This window comes from Ostrea edulis, chromosome 4 (genome assembly GCF_947568905.1).
Source record: "Ostrea edulis chromosome 4, xbOstEdul1.1, whole genome shotgun sequence".
NCBI lineage: Eukaryota > Metazoa > Mollusca > Bivalvia > Ostreida > Ostreidae > Ostrea > Ostrea edulis.
In genome coordinates, this window is record NC_079167.1 from 68,556,764 (window position 1) to 68,571,552 (window position 14,789).

At 35.3% G+C, this 14,789-nt stretch overlaps 1 protein-coding gene across 11 annotated transcripts; it reads right to left on the bottom strand.

Annotated features, from left to right (window-relative positions):
- Positions 1 to 315: 315 nt before the first annotated feature.
- LOC125670629 (cyclin-dependent kinase 12-like) lies at positions 316 to 13,511 on the bottom strand. Of its 11 annotated transcripts, none has more exons than XM_056163604.1 (9): positions 13,022 to 13,333; positions 8,257 to 8,362; positions 6,450 to 6,887; positions 6,181 to 6,240; positions 5,895 to 5,984; positions 5,609 to 5,692; positions 5,054 to 5,167; positions 2,882 to 2,906; positions 316 to 2,796 (listed from the first exon to the last, which is right to left on the bottom strand). In XM_056163604.1, the coding sequence occupies exons 1-9, from the start codon at positions 13,077 to 13,079 to the stop codon at positions 1,534 to 1,536; spliced, it is 2,238 nt and encodes a 745-aa protein (XP_056019579.1). In that variant the 5' UTR covers positions 13,080 to 13,333; the 3' UTR covers positions 316 to 1,533. The 11 variants fall into 11 exon arrangements, with proteins under 11 accessions (XP_056019579.1, XP_056019580.1, XP_056019581.1 ...); XM_056163605.1 differs by having other exon boundaries at positions 6,450 to 6,848; positions 13,022 to 13,330; XM_056163606.1 differs by lacking the exon at positions 5,054 to 5,167 and having other exon boundaries at positions 13,022 to 13,331.
- Between the last annotated feature and the right edge of the window lie 1,278 nt (positions 13,512 to 14,789).

A 14,789-nucleotide genomic window follows, 5' to 3' on the forward strand; every position in this document is an offset into this window, starting at 1 on the left:
TACATAATAAAATATTGTTTGAATTTCAAATTCTGTAGACAGATAGAGACAGTTCATTGTGTATAGGGAGCTCAACGAAAAATTCGAGCAACGTATACGTCCAAAGAATTTTCGACGTCGAAAAAAAAGACTCCCATAATTATAATGACCATGATGGCATCCTTTTATATCTCGCAAAGTCACCTCTCGTTACACAGTACAGTGCGCCATACTGAATGGAAAAAAGCAACATAATCATAACGAAATGTGGTTTGGGTAGTAATGTACAGCTGAACAAAAAGTCTGTACACACGGCAACAAAATACATCAAAATGCTTTAGATTGCGATATATTTTTACTATATAAAATTCATAGATATATTTATCACATCACAGAGATAATTAAGGTAATGATAATGTTGAACAAGGTCATCAGATAACAAAGTAAAGCAACACCGAGGTTTACACAATTCAGCAGTGAAACCTACACGAATTGCCATTGAAACATGTGTTATCTATACAAAATTCACGAAGCTGTAATTTATACACACAGAGATGAAATGGAACATGATGTCCCAAACGACATACTCTTCAACATAAACGACATCGATTACAGAAACATATGACATGTGTTCTCTCTCCGATTCTTATATGTCACAATTAATGAAATACAAATCATATACTCACAATAAAAACAATACATAGATAAGAGAGTTATATGTAAATAGTAATTGGATTACTAGTACGTCTTTAACCATCTATTCATCAGTATGCCGAAAATTGTTAGCACCTTTAGACTGGGGCAAAATTAAAACATCTTACAGTTTTAAAAACTTAGATATAAAATCATCCATATCGAGTTGTGCTTGGATGAAGTAAGACCCAATCTAAATTAAACATAGAACATCTTGTGATTGCATACTCATTCATAAGAATGTAACCTTTGTTATGTACACAATAAAAAAATATAACTTTTGTTGTTTAAGAATAGAAATTTGTAACTGTACATATTATAATATATTAAAACATTCAAACATGTTCATTTACTCACAATGAGCACAAGCGATTTCATGATACCAACTTTTTCTTTTGAAAAAACAAATAGGTATAAGTATACACGCTTAGGAAAATCAATATGGTTTGTGTTATAGAATTCTGGTTAAAGTTTGTTATTATCACAATAAAAATGGACCATATATGGTATGAATACAGACTCTATAATCTACAATACAGTATAAAAAAAAATCTATGATATCTAAATTTTATCTGAGCAAACACAAATGCATAAGTATTGTATGTATATGTGTACATGAAATTAACAATGCAGTGATTAAAAGCACTCTCTGACGCATCCTTTGGCAAAATTTAATACAATTTTATATTTGTATGGAAGGCGCTCACTGATGACCAATTTATGTATGGTGAAACGCGTCGTAGTAATGTTGGCAAAAATGTTTGATGCATATGTTAAACATAATACTTATCACTAGCCATTTTCGCACTTCACTAATTCTTCTCAATCTATCAGAAATACATATGACATATCACGTTTCTCCTATAGCATAGGAGGAGGGGGTGGTGGAGGGGGAGGAGGTGGGGGAGGCGGTGCCCCAGTTTGTGGAATATTCATGGACGCCCGTGGACTATTTGGTTCTGACCTTGGAATAATTTCCGGTGGTGCTGCTGAAAAGTTTACAGCTCGCGAGTTACTTGCGTCATCATCGTCATCAGCTCCTATGGATGCCCCTCTCTGTCTTTGCTGTAATTCACGAAGAACCTGATTTGAAAATGCTGCCTTCATGTCTGGAGGTCCTCTTGATTCTGTTTGTGGTGAGAATGGCGATTTTCTCTCTTTTGTCGACCGATCTGTTTCCGCGTCAAAAGGAGGTGTGGGAGGTCTCTCTACTGTGGACTCTCGTGGCGTTACAACTGCGTCAAATGGAGGCGTCTCGGGACGCATGGGATAACCCGAAGACCTAGCGGGTCTGTTGAAGGATTCTCTAGGAGAAACGGGTTCACTGGGGATATCAACGGGAGGCGTCGCGGGTCTCTCATCTCTTGTGTAATCACGATCAAAGGTAAAATCGTCTCGTTCATCTCTGTAATGTCTACTTGACTTCGATAGCTGGGCTGTCTGTGAATAGCCTAAGACGTCTTTTCGTGAAGAAATGTCACGTCTTTCCGTTTGAGAAAGACTATAAGATTTATTAGGGTACTCTGGAATATTTTTAATTTCCTTGTCCTCTTCATCATCATAATCTTTATCAAATTCTGTAGGTTTTCCAGCATGCCTGTTCTGAATGATATTTTCTAGCTGGTCAGACATCGACTGTCGTAACGGATTGCTTTGATGTTCATCATAAACAGCAGGAGTCGTTGGTTTAACGACGGAAGCATAAAGCCCTGCGTTATCGCCATCGGATGACCTTATGCTTTCTCGCACCGCTACGCTTGGTTTAATCACCGCTGCATATTCATTACCGGAAGCTTCCTCAATGAAATTCCTATTTTCCTCAGAGAAGGATTTCCTTGGTGTCGTTTGCTTCGGAGAACTTGAACTGCTTTCTTTGAAGATGACGTCGCCTGGTGTTGGTTCTGCACTAAATCCGCTGAACATGTCGTCAATTTGCCTGGCCTCCTCATTGGATTCTTTCGATATTCTTGATGACTGTTCCTTTGTCGATTGTCTCAGTGACGTCATGTTCTCGGGATATTTGGGTGGGGAATTTGTGTTATCTACATTTTGTTTTTCGGGAGATTTGGATCTACGTTTTCTCTCGGGAGACGTTTTACTTGTTTCTTCGTCAGAAAATTTTATCTGCAATGACAAATCAAAAGAAAATCATTATTTCATCATCTTAGATCTGATCGTAATACCGTCTGCATAGCGTTTTGAAATTTACCTGTTCTTCTCCGCTTTCAACTTCCCTGCAATGTAAAGAATAAACAGAATATTATTTATCAACATCCACAATCATTTCAAATTCTTTCGAAAATATCTCAACTTCAAATGATAACTTTTAATCCATGTGTAAAGAAGAGTAGATTACAAAAATGTGAAGATATTCTCATCTTAACTTATAACAATTGCATATAAAGTTAAAAACATTTATTCGCAGCATAGTAAAACGTTTTACACACACCCCTTCCAGCCACGTATAAGCTAGTACTAGTATCATTCAAAATATAAAACACTAATTAAAGCTAGGTAAAAGTACAGACATGAGGAAGATTGTATTCTACAATTGTACGGTATGTATTAATAAATGAAAACTTCCTAAACATGATATGTTTTCATTGTATGTGTAGCTATTTTTCATTTTACGTGAAAATCTTTTTCATTTTAAGTGTAAATATTTTTCATTTTACGTGTAAATCTTTTTCATTTTACGTATAAATATTTTTCATTGTACGTGTAGATATTTTTCATTTTACGTATAGATAATTTTCATTTTACGTATAAATATTTTTCATTGTACGTGTAGATATTTTTCATTTTACGTATAGATAATTTTCATTTTACTTGTAAATTTTATATGTTTTATCTGTACGTGTAAATATGTTTTAATTGTACGTGTAGATATTTTTCATTTTACGTGTAGACATTTTTTACTTGTACGTGTAAATATTTTTCAATGTACGTGTAGATATTTTTCATCTCAGACATTTGGAATCTTTCAAGAGCAGAACATATGTTAATGATCGTCACTACATCACAACAACCACTGTCCAATAAAATGCACACAGGCTTCACTGGAGTTTACTGTCCACGTTCATTAACACACTTAGATATTCAACAGCTAACAGGTTCTAAATTCAACTGGGTTTCGAACATATATATTTACCAATGTATAACTGTACAGTATGCAAGCTTTCTTGTGATATTTTGTATTTACAGATTTCATCTAAAGCTACAAACATGTTCCACATTTCGGATAAATCTGGCAAACCCCAAGTGGCAAGTTCGGATCCGCCACGCATTTTTTCTACAGAAAATCCATCAAGCACCAGACTCTAACTGCAATCAAAATACCGAGAGATTTCTTACTATGTTACAGCATTTTTCAATTTCCTGAAGAATCTCAGTAAGATTTTAATGGGTATTTTGAGATACATGTACATGAAATATGATACCAATCATACACAAGGGGGAGGGGGTCAAAAATCGTATGAGAGATTTAAAAATTTCGTGAGATTTGTTTTAATTCTAAACTATTCCTGTATAGGACTTTGTACAAAAAGGCAAAAATTTTGCCTAAAATATTCAAAGTCCTCAAACTATCATGGAATTTTACGGCATTAAAAATATTAAGAACGTCATGTCATAAAAATGTTAAGAACGTCATGTCATAAAAATCAGAACGTCATGTCATAAAAATGTTAAGAACGTCATGTCATACAAATATTTTCATCATATTATGTGACATGATGGCGTTTCTGAAAGATTAACAGACAACAAAAACTAATATTTAACAAACGATAGTCAATCTGAATACAGCTTCATTAATCGTAGAATATAAGGCCAATTAATTGCAGTGTTGAGTCAAATTAAGAATTTTTTTAATAAAGTTAAAAGTAACAGGTGGCGGTATAATTACAGAAACTACATGTATTTAGGAAATTGGAAATGCATCCAAGAATCTTAACTTTTAAAACAAATAGTCTTGTAAATCAGTTTATAATTTTTAACAATATTGGGCTAAAAGACCCCCTAGTTCATTGTATGCATTTGTAACAATTTCCGTTAAAACCCAAGATATAGTAAAAAAAATAATTTAAAAATCCAGAAGTTTTCTCTCTCTTCTCTCTCTCTCTCTCTCTCTCTCTCTCTCTCTCTCTCTCTCGATCGATCGATCGATCGATCGATCGAATTTTTCACTCGTCAGATGAGAGTCATCTGTAACAAAGGTTTTGAAGTTGTTCATGATATGTCCGATGTTTTCTGATATGTATGGGGATGAGGATTTCCGATTTGCCACTTGGGATTTGGTAGAACTAAACATTCAACTCGACAACAAGTACAGACGTTATCAAACAGGTGCAATACTACGAGCCCAACACCTCATGCACCTTACCCCGTCGATTTAGGGTAACTATCGATCTGAGTAGACCGAAATTCACGCTGATGATGTTTCTTCGATTCATCGTTAGAAATCCGAGGTCTGGGCTTTTCTCTCCTAGACTGATCTCTGTAGGGATATATACGTTGGATTCGTTGCTTAAATCTAATCTTTTTAAAAATACTAATTCTACTCAGTGCACTTGGTTCATTTTGCGAAGATTTTTAAAGTTTTTCATCACAATAATATAAAGAAGATACCATCATAAAGTTACATGTAAACAACACTGAAATTTCTTTGTGGTGCATTTCTGGTGTCCATAGTGATTCCCATTTCACTTTTCTACATATAGGGCGGTGAAGTTGAGCTACCATGCATGCAGTGACCTACCACAAAACTAGGCATACAAATTTTACTACACGCAAAAAAAAATTCCCCAGTTGCACGTCGTTATGAGATGAGACATAGACTACTATTACTTGAATTGCATTTGTCTAATTCTGTTATCAACATCATGCAAATCAACATCATGCATCATTAAAATCCACATCATAAAAGCCCCTCTCTTACCGGACAGACCAAGCCACAGAGCTTGCTGTGCTAGAACTTGGCGTTCTAGTTATATGACTAGTGAATTTATGATTTGTTCCTCCTCTGAAAAAATAACATTTGGTATATAGGATGTTTCATATTGGAAACAAATTGTACGTGTGTGAGGCATCATGCATCTTTTCTGATATAGGTGCCTATTATTCCATGAAAAATAATACTTCTACGTGCTAGATCTAGACTAGTTGATCATAGCCACTGATGTCTAATATATTGGTTGTCATACAGTGTGTGTATCGAACCATACCGAGCTAAAGAATTGTTCGATTTGGATGAAACAGAACTCGACGAAATGGATTTATTTTCATCTAAGATTTGGTCCGCTTTCTCCTCGTCTCTGTAAATATATGGATAAGTCTGCTAAACATTGGTGAGTTACACGACATGTGTTATTTTCCCAAGGACTGCTACCGAGTACATACAATTTCGAAATTCTACTCAAGAGTGATGGTCAACAAAAGCAGCAGCTGTATCATGCAATCTTAAAACTTTGTAGATAGAGTAGTTTTGCGTGAAGCTCTACCAAACCTTACCCTGGAGGGTTAGAGCGAACGAAATCGCGGAGTTTAGGATGTGGTCGTCTAGACCGTTTTCTGCAAATGATATTTCAAACTTAGTAAATGGTCGTTTTATAAAAGGTTTTCCTTTTCACCAAAAGAATTTATACATGCACTAAGAAAATGCTGTTCAGCATGGAAGTAAACATTTCTGGCACCAATATTCTGTACAACCCGTTTTAAACCTAGAAAAGCAATGCAAAGAGAAAAAGTAATTCTTAGATCTTGGAAGAACATATACGTACTTGATCTCCACTTTGGACGACGCATCTCTACTGGCTGAGAAGAAGGACCTTTTATATCTCCTTTTGTGCTCTCGCATGGTGGACCGCACCGAATGTTCGTCCTCTTCTGATTCGTCAATATAAATAACCTGCTGATACGGAGGATACATGAAATGTGGTGCCATCATGGATCTGTAGAGACCAGGAGGTCCTGCAGTGAACCTTAGAGGACCCGGGGGACCTCGGTGGCTACCTAACTGCTTACTCCGGTTGCTTCGCTGGGTACCATGAGGGGTTCCCATGACCCCGTTTGGGACTCGAGTCTGAAGGGGAATGCCATTAGGCGCGTTTCCGTTCATGTCATATTTTGGCGGCGGTTTTCGATGCCGTGTTTTGGGGGGACCTCTTGGAGGTGTGTACCTGCATAATGAATGTGTGAACTGGGTGTCACATATATGTCTGAAAAGGTACACATTTTCAAAACCTAAAAAGTGAAATATAAAACAGGAAAACGGATCAGATGAAAATTTTACATTTTAATCACGAAAAGATGAATGAGCAAACGTAAGGTTTTCTATTTTATTTCTCCCTTCCTTATCGTCAGTTTGTAAATGATATTTTCTGTCAATATTTCAGTCACAACGTAAGTCAAATCTGTTGTATAAATTGACGCATTCAGTCATATTCATTCTTTATCTGATGTTTAGTTTGTAGGAAATCAATCTTTGTGACCGTCGACAATGTGGTGAGGATATTGGAAAAATCGAATGACATTTACAAAATGCGTTCATTTACACAACTAAAGAAATATGACTGGTTTAAGTAATTAATCAGTAATTAGTTACCCTATAAATGTACATCATCACATGTCACTGCAGTCGAATGTTTCATCGAGATATTTTGTTTCCTATGTATCACTATTTTCATTTAAAACGAATTTTCTTAAATACTTCAGACATGCATAATTATCTTGTAATTAGTATGGTATTGCTCTGCTAATTCTTCTCTTTCAATATATTAACCGGAAGTCTTATTTTTCAGGTATTACAGTCACGCCTTGCTGAGGCAGTTACGAGGGATTAAAACTTCCTGGTTGCACAGTTGCAGTTGAGCTGTATGTCTGAAATAACATGACCCGATAAGATTTGTGATAATTATTATGCCCAGTTAAGCCTGTGGAATTTCATTATAAGATGAACGCACTAATACCAAAACAGAACAGAGTAGGTGTTAAGGCTGAAAACACAATTTCGATAGTATCTCAATATAGAATACAGACAACTCTGTTCAGTGCAGCTAATCTTAATCACTTCTATTTTCCCTTGATATAGAAAACAATGTTGATTCAACTCTTTTGATTACCCACATATTAATTTTAAGGCCTGTGAATAATGAATATACCTATGTTTTGAGGTCCGACAAAAAGCAAACCCAGACAATCGAGTTTACTGAAACATTATCGATCCAACTTCATTTTTCTTTCATTCCGTTTTCGTACATATTTCGTCAATAAATGCACCTTACAGTAACTCTACAGTCGTGTTTTATATCAGCAGAAATAATCTTCAAACTTTAACTACTATCGTTCCGATACAGCGTGACACTGCTTGATCGAGCGTGCAAATATTTGGATGAGGCTTGTCATAGATTTCAATGAATCCGGTTTTACTTTTGTTCTCAGTAACCAATAGAAAGAATGGCATAGCATGGTCATCCAAACTCACTTCTCACTGTTATTGAAACCATACGACCAATCAGCGAGTAAAATTTGCGTGTTCGGTGTAGCGAAGTAACACGCCGTAATCGGAACGATAGTAAATTACTATACCTGTAGCACAGTATAGCGCATACAATGATTATGGCTACCAGCATTAGGCCCACCGCTACAGATGACCCGATGATTCCGGTCAGTCCAGAGTCCAGAGCAGTTACACCTGTCAATGTTAAAAAACAAGACAGCTGAAATGTAGCGAGTGCTGCTGATCAAGATTTCAATGTGTCCACTACAAGTCATAAAAATAGGAAGATTTGTGATATGTGGCAGTGGAAGTTTAAGTGACATATGTACCCCATACATATCAATCGCTAATCCCTTACAGATTACTACAAAAACCGTGTACCGTTAAAAATAGTTCATAATGGTCAAACGAGAAATAAAGTGCAAAGTAATCACGTTAAAAGACCTCATTTTGTCAGTTTTCAAATAGATTTACGTTTACTAGAAACATTGTACATTCGTGTAAATACAGAGCATTTTTGAAGTTACTTGCAAAATGTAATAAAAATAATCCATGAATAGCAATTGAGACGGTCGGAGACATTGTAAGAATTTGGGAAAAGAAATACAATGAGGAGGTGAAGATTTCTCATTTAAGGAGTCGGTGTTTATAGGTGGTTTGTGTTAAGGGTGTATAAAGACATCAGACACATGAAGGGATGTGCAGAAATTACCAACTGCTTTCAATGTATGTATATCCCCCATTATACAAACAAACTAGGCATTTACATATAAATAAAAAAAATGTGAAACGAAAAAGCATACAATGACAGATCAGGATAAACAGGTCATTTTGAATATTAGCTCATCAATTAGACAAGCGAGTCTTCTTTGAACAATCTGTCTTCGAGTTTTTGTGGACAGTATTTTGAAGAATATGCATGATGCATTAACCAATTTGAAATTTACAACCACGACAAGTGGAGGAATGTGATTAAAGCAAAGGTCGATTTTCATTGTATTTAGTAGACCTGACTTTTTCGAGGTTGAACACACATATACGATAATTATCAATTTTTATTAACAACTTTTGTCGAGACGCCAAGCATGACACATATATATCGAACCAAGAAGACAATGTTTGAATTATGTATATTTTGGGAGTGTGCATGACCATTGTATGTAGGAATCGTACTTGATTTCTTAAATACTGACCAAAACAATGTCGACAAGCCACCTATAATACAGTACAACTTGTACAAAATATCATTTGCGCATGCTTGGTTAGGTCTCTGCAATACAACCGTGATGTCCCCATTCTTGGTTTACATTTTACTGTGTTCCCTATTTTATCAGATACACAGGTGAAACAGTTCTACAACACGTCATTGTATACCTACTTAGTATGTCCTTAAGTTATATCTATTGTATCGTACACAATGTGAAATCGAAACTCGGATACTATGATTCTGCGAAATCTGAAACACTATAGGGTGTCTACATAGTTCCCAAGTTCTATACAGAATGTAGTTCGTTACAATACCATTTTATCATTTCTACTTTCGGCATGGTCCCTGATCTACACAGAAACGTTGACAAGTGATGTGTATCATTTTTGTATGCATGAAAGAATTGTTAAAACAATATCAAAATAAATCTGTGTATATGAAACATAAGGTCACGTGCTACGCAATATTAAGCAACAACTTTAAAACTCGAAATCTGGTATTGGTCTTTTCACTGACAACAACCTTTCAGCTCGCAGGAAGAGGCTATGTTGTGATAAGTTTGTACAGAACGGGCGATAGACATCATCGCCCGTGCATCCAGAAACCAGAGAGAAAGAGAAAACAACAATTGTTTAATATATATATATATAATATACAACAAAAGGATATATTTATCACCTTATATCTAATGATGAATTACCCTAAAACACTTTACAACATAAAAATACTGTATAAACAGACACTATTAAATTAAAAATCCCATAAAACACAAGAGTTTTGATGACCAGAATTTCTGTAATTTGCATGATATCAATGGTTCAAGCTTATACTTATTTCGCAACGATTCACTGCTTTTTGTTGGTTGGGATATTGGCGCGAAGTGTTCATTGGTGTGGGAGGAAATCCGAGACATTGGTTGTATAGATACAGTATATTACAATGAAGATTTAAATAAAGCATAACTTATCCAGCGTCCTAAAGAAAATACAAAATGTAAACTGTGACGTGATTGAATTAACCCTTGTTTCTCATATAAAAAGTCTCCATTTGATAGAAATATAGAATGTGCTTCTTTTATATCGTTTCCTGGATCAGTGTGCATTAGGTACATTGCAGGCGACATCAAATGCATATACCTCTACATATATTGGTGTGATGATAAAAACCGTCCCAGATTCTGATTGGAAAAAGAATTCTCTCTCCACATATCTATACCATTCGATACATTATGTACCTATATCAATAATAAGTAAGCCGTGCAAATGAGTGCGACTTCAAAGTTAGATGGCAGACGAGGTGGTATTTGTTTGGTTCATCTGGAGAGAATGCAAGTATCGTGATATGCAATGTGTGCATCTTCTGTTTATCTGCATAGATGTTGAGCACAACAAGTTTCTTTATATTATTTCAATATTTTTTTTTATAATAACTATAGTTTAAGAGTATACTTTATTATACATGCATATATGCTTATTTGCAAAACAGGCTAGGGTTATGCATTTCAAACTCCATGTATTTTTTTCTGTGTACATGAACAATTGGTTAATTTCTAAATAACATGCAATGATACATTAGAACTTAAGTGACAACATAATTTTGATTTCCTCGTGAAGAATCAGGGTTTCCGACCTTACAGATATAGGAACACTAAAGCCCTTTCTCACATTCACGGATCAGGAGCCGGTGTGACGCCGGATGCAAAATTCTAGAGTATTTTAAAGCACGGTTTATCGTCTTTGTTATAGAAGTTTTTTTTAACAATGAGATAATTACATTTCTTCCTGGTACAGTTTGGTCTAATTTTACATAAACAGGTGGAATTTTCCCAGCTGTAGTGTCACTTGTCGCTCTTGGGAATAAATCAAGTATCAAGAAACGCCATGAAGATTTTTTTGTATGTAAATATTTTTATATGTACATCGCTTAAAACCGGTTTCTACTTTCCCAACACTGTTCTATTAATAGAATATCGATGATGACCATTCTTTATCGATCCGTATATGCATTTTGAGGCCGATTAGTTTGCTCTGAGCCGGTTCCCAGAATAATACACCTGTTGACTTCAACTAAAAGCAAACTTTGTCAAGAATGTATTATGAGGGATTAACTTCATGTGGTAGGCAAATGTGGTTTGGAGGATGCATAATTCACATTTAAAGTACGCGTATTTAATGAATTGAGTCATGCATAACCAAAATCGCTGAAAATTAAATGGAGATATAGTGCAAATTCTTTCAAAGAGAAAATTGAAACGGCATGAATTTCATTTGCACTTGCAAGAACTGTTGCCAGATGTGGAAGAGCACCACCATGATTTATACACAGTATATATATATTTTTTTTTATACATGTAGCAATATCCTACCTACTGTAGAATTTTATGTCCAATGCAACACCATCATTTGATAAATTGGTAATGCGGCGATAAAGTGGGTATAAATGATCCTCAAAGTCTTCTTACTAATGCAATTTGGTTATCAATTGAAACTGGTCTTTTTTCACGATATTCAATACCTCTCTGGAAGACAAACCTTAGTCTTTCCAAACAATGCTTGCGTAAGATTTCCGATATATAGGCCTACTTTTCCGGTCATTAATTTGTGTTTATTGTGGCGGGTTAACACCTATGTTATTATTTGTTGGTAATTACCACGTTAATTCTGAACAGAACTGCAATTAATGGATGTATTATGATGCATAGGTCGTCTGCATTCAGAGCTGGGGGCAGACGACACATTCACCATCGTCCAAATGATTGTCGTATAAAATTCTTTCACACAATAGCATGAGCCTTGCCCCTAAGGTGCCAGTCAAGCAGACAGACATCAGCGAGGTGAGGTCAATCAAGATATCGAAAGTTCGAAAACGAATCAAATATTGACCATCTTTCAGGCGTCTTAAACACCAAGCTCTTGAATTAACCTGTGCACAGAACCCAAACCAACATTATGCAATACAGCATTTAAACACTATTTGTGTTATTGTACGCTAAATCCAACATTAAATTGGCGTGTTACGTCACTGACATACGATATTCCATTTCAAAACCTGTTAATCTTTAAAGATCCTAATCCGCTGGCTGCGTTCTTGGTAGTCGGTGTACTAGTCTGTGGTGTGGTCATTTGGTCTAGTTAAACGTCTACATAACATAATGTCTGATCAGTCTTGCAGTAGTGCATTGAACGGTCATTTACATACATGTATGTGATCAATATTTTCGAGAATCTGAAACAAACGTGAAATGAGCTTTGTATACCCTTTTGGGGTACCATGATATGTGTCCAATACGTACATCCTTTTCTGACAAGTACAATATTTATTGGGTCGTCTTACATTTTATTCTTAATTGGGAATTCAAACGCATAAAAATATACTACGAATAACGAAACCGTGCGGGGTGCTTTAATCATATTTTATAAATAGCCAATGTACTGGAGTGATTGGCCCCACCCTATACATTATATTAACTAATGTCTGATTATGATAAATAATGTATACACTTTTTCAAAAATAAGAAATAGTATATCAATAAAAGTTAAATTTCATTACATCTGGTTAATTCTGATATCTGTTAATTGGGGTCAAAACATTGCACTTTACGTGTTGACACAACAACACGACCAGTCAGAAGGTATAGACACACTTACCTGGCAAAGCAAGGAGGAGGCAGACAAAAATCGAACCGGTGTCAAATGTAAAATCCATTTTTTTTTTTCACGTCTGGATCTTTGAAGAATCCGAAATCTTGAGACAAATGAGACACTGGCGGAGATACTAGGAAGTTACATGTCTGTAGACTGAAAAACCGGCCTCTTCTACACGCCACAGTTCTCTTTACAATATTTGCTTTTTAAACAGGCGTAAGTTGGGTCGACAATTCACGGTTGAGTGATCGCTTAAAAAGACAACTAATCGTCTCAAAACTATGAATATACGCACAAAATGTGTTGGAAACATTTTTTCGTGTTTGAAGTGATGTTCCACGTTCATGGAATTGAAGACGACCTTGAAACTTAAGGTGAAAAGTGGTAGATATATGCAGAAGATCAATACGATGAAAATCAATTAACTGTCACATAATAAAGCGAGATTGTGTATACTGGGAAATGCGCCGGGCTTCGTTACCTCGCCAAATCAATGTCGAATTCTATTGTCGTATACAGAAACTATAAATAATTCATATTTACGTCTATCAAATCGTTGATATTATTTACTAGGTTTACCTTGTATAAGCATAATTTAAAGTTTCGCTAATTACCATAATAAAATTGCCTTCGGTTGTTTTAAGCCCATTCCTTGACGCATTATTTCAGATGCGGTCACAGGTGCTTGTAACTTCTGAAAGGGATTCGGGTATAATATATGATTAAATATTTCACCTCAGCGAAATTCCAGGTCATTGTGATTGACCAAGAAACTGAAAAGAACATTTTAATCTGTAATTGTTGCCTCGGGTACGGTTCTAAGAACAAACTTCTTTCGTGGACAATTCAATTCTATTGTTGTGGATCATCCTTTCATACAAGTGTCTTCTTAAAACATTATATGTAGACAATTGCTTGACATTGGTTAAAATTCTAAATAGCCAGCGGGTGAAAGTTACATTTCATTGTTGTACTTGCGTTTTCTAAGTGTGAACAAAGTCTGAATCAAAGACGAACACTTAGGCCAAATTAAGGGAGGACCACAGGGATTTCCTATTACAATGTTCCAAAGATGGGAATAACAGATATTTTAATGCTGATCAAAAGTTTGTGAAAGGGATGTGGCTTTTGGAAATGAGACTGTTACGAACATGCATAATACATGCACTAGCTCCAGACTCAATTGTAGTTTATATCACCGATCATTACTCAACCATATTTCATTCATTACAAGGAATTTGATTGCTTCATTAAAAGTATAAATGTACAATTTTTATTTTATTTTTGTGTGTATGGTGACATAATAATAAATAATATTAATTAAAGAAACAGGAATGTAAATGAATTTTAGTTTAAACAATATTTATTCGTAAATAATTCGATAATGTTTACAAACAATGTCTTATACATGAAATAGATTGAGAAACAAGCCAAAAGGCTTATATTAATCTCGCTCTAAATGAATTTTATATTTCATTGCCACCTATAAATGATTATAATTTTTAAATGCTACACACTCCTGTATTAGAGTTTTTTTTATATTGGTGCTATCTGTTTGGACTTTTTCTCTTGTGTCTATTACGAGTACTTTGCTTTATATGCCCTTAACGACCCAGAACTGTTTTTAAAAATATTATTTCATTTCTTCATGGGACCCTCTGTCCTTTGTATGTGACTCTTTGTCCTTGGCTTTAGGACTCGCTATCCTTGGTATGGGACTCACTATCCTTGGTATGGGACTCTCTATCCTTGGTATAGGACTCACTATCCT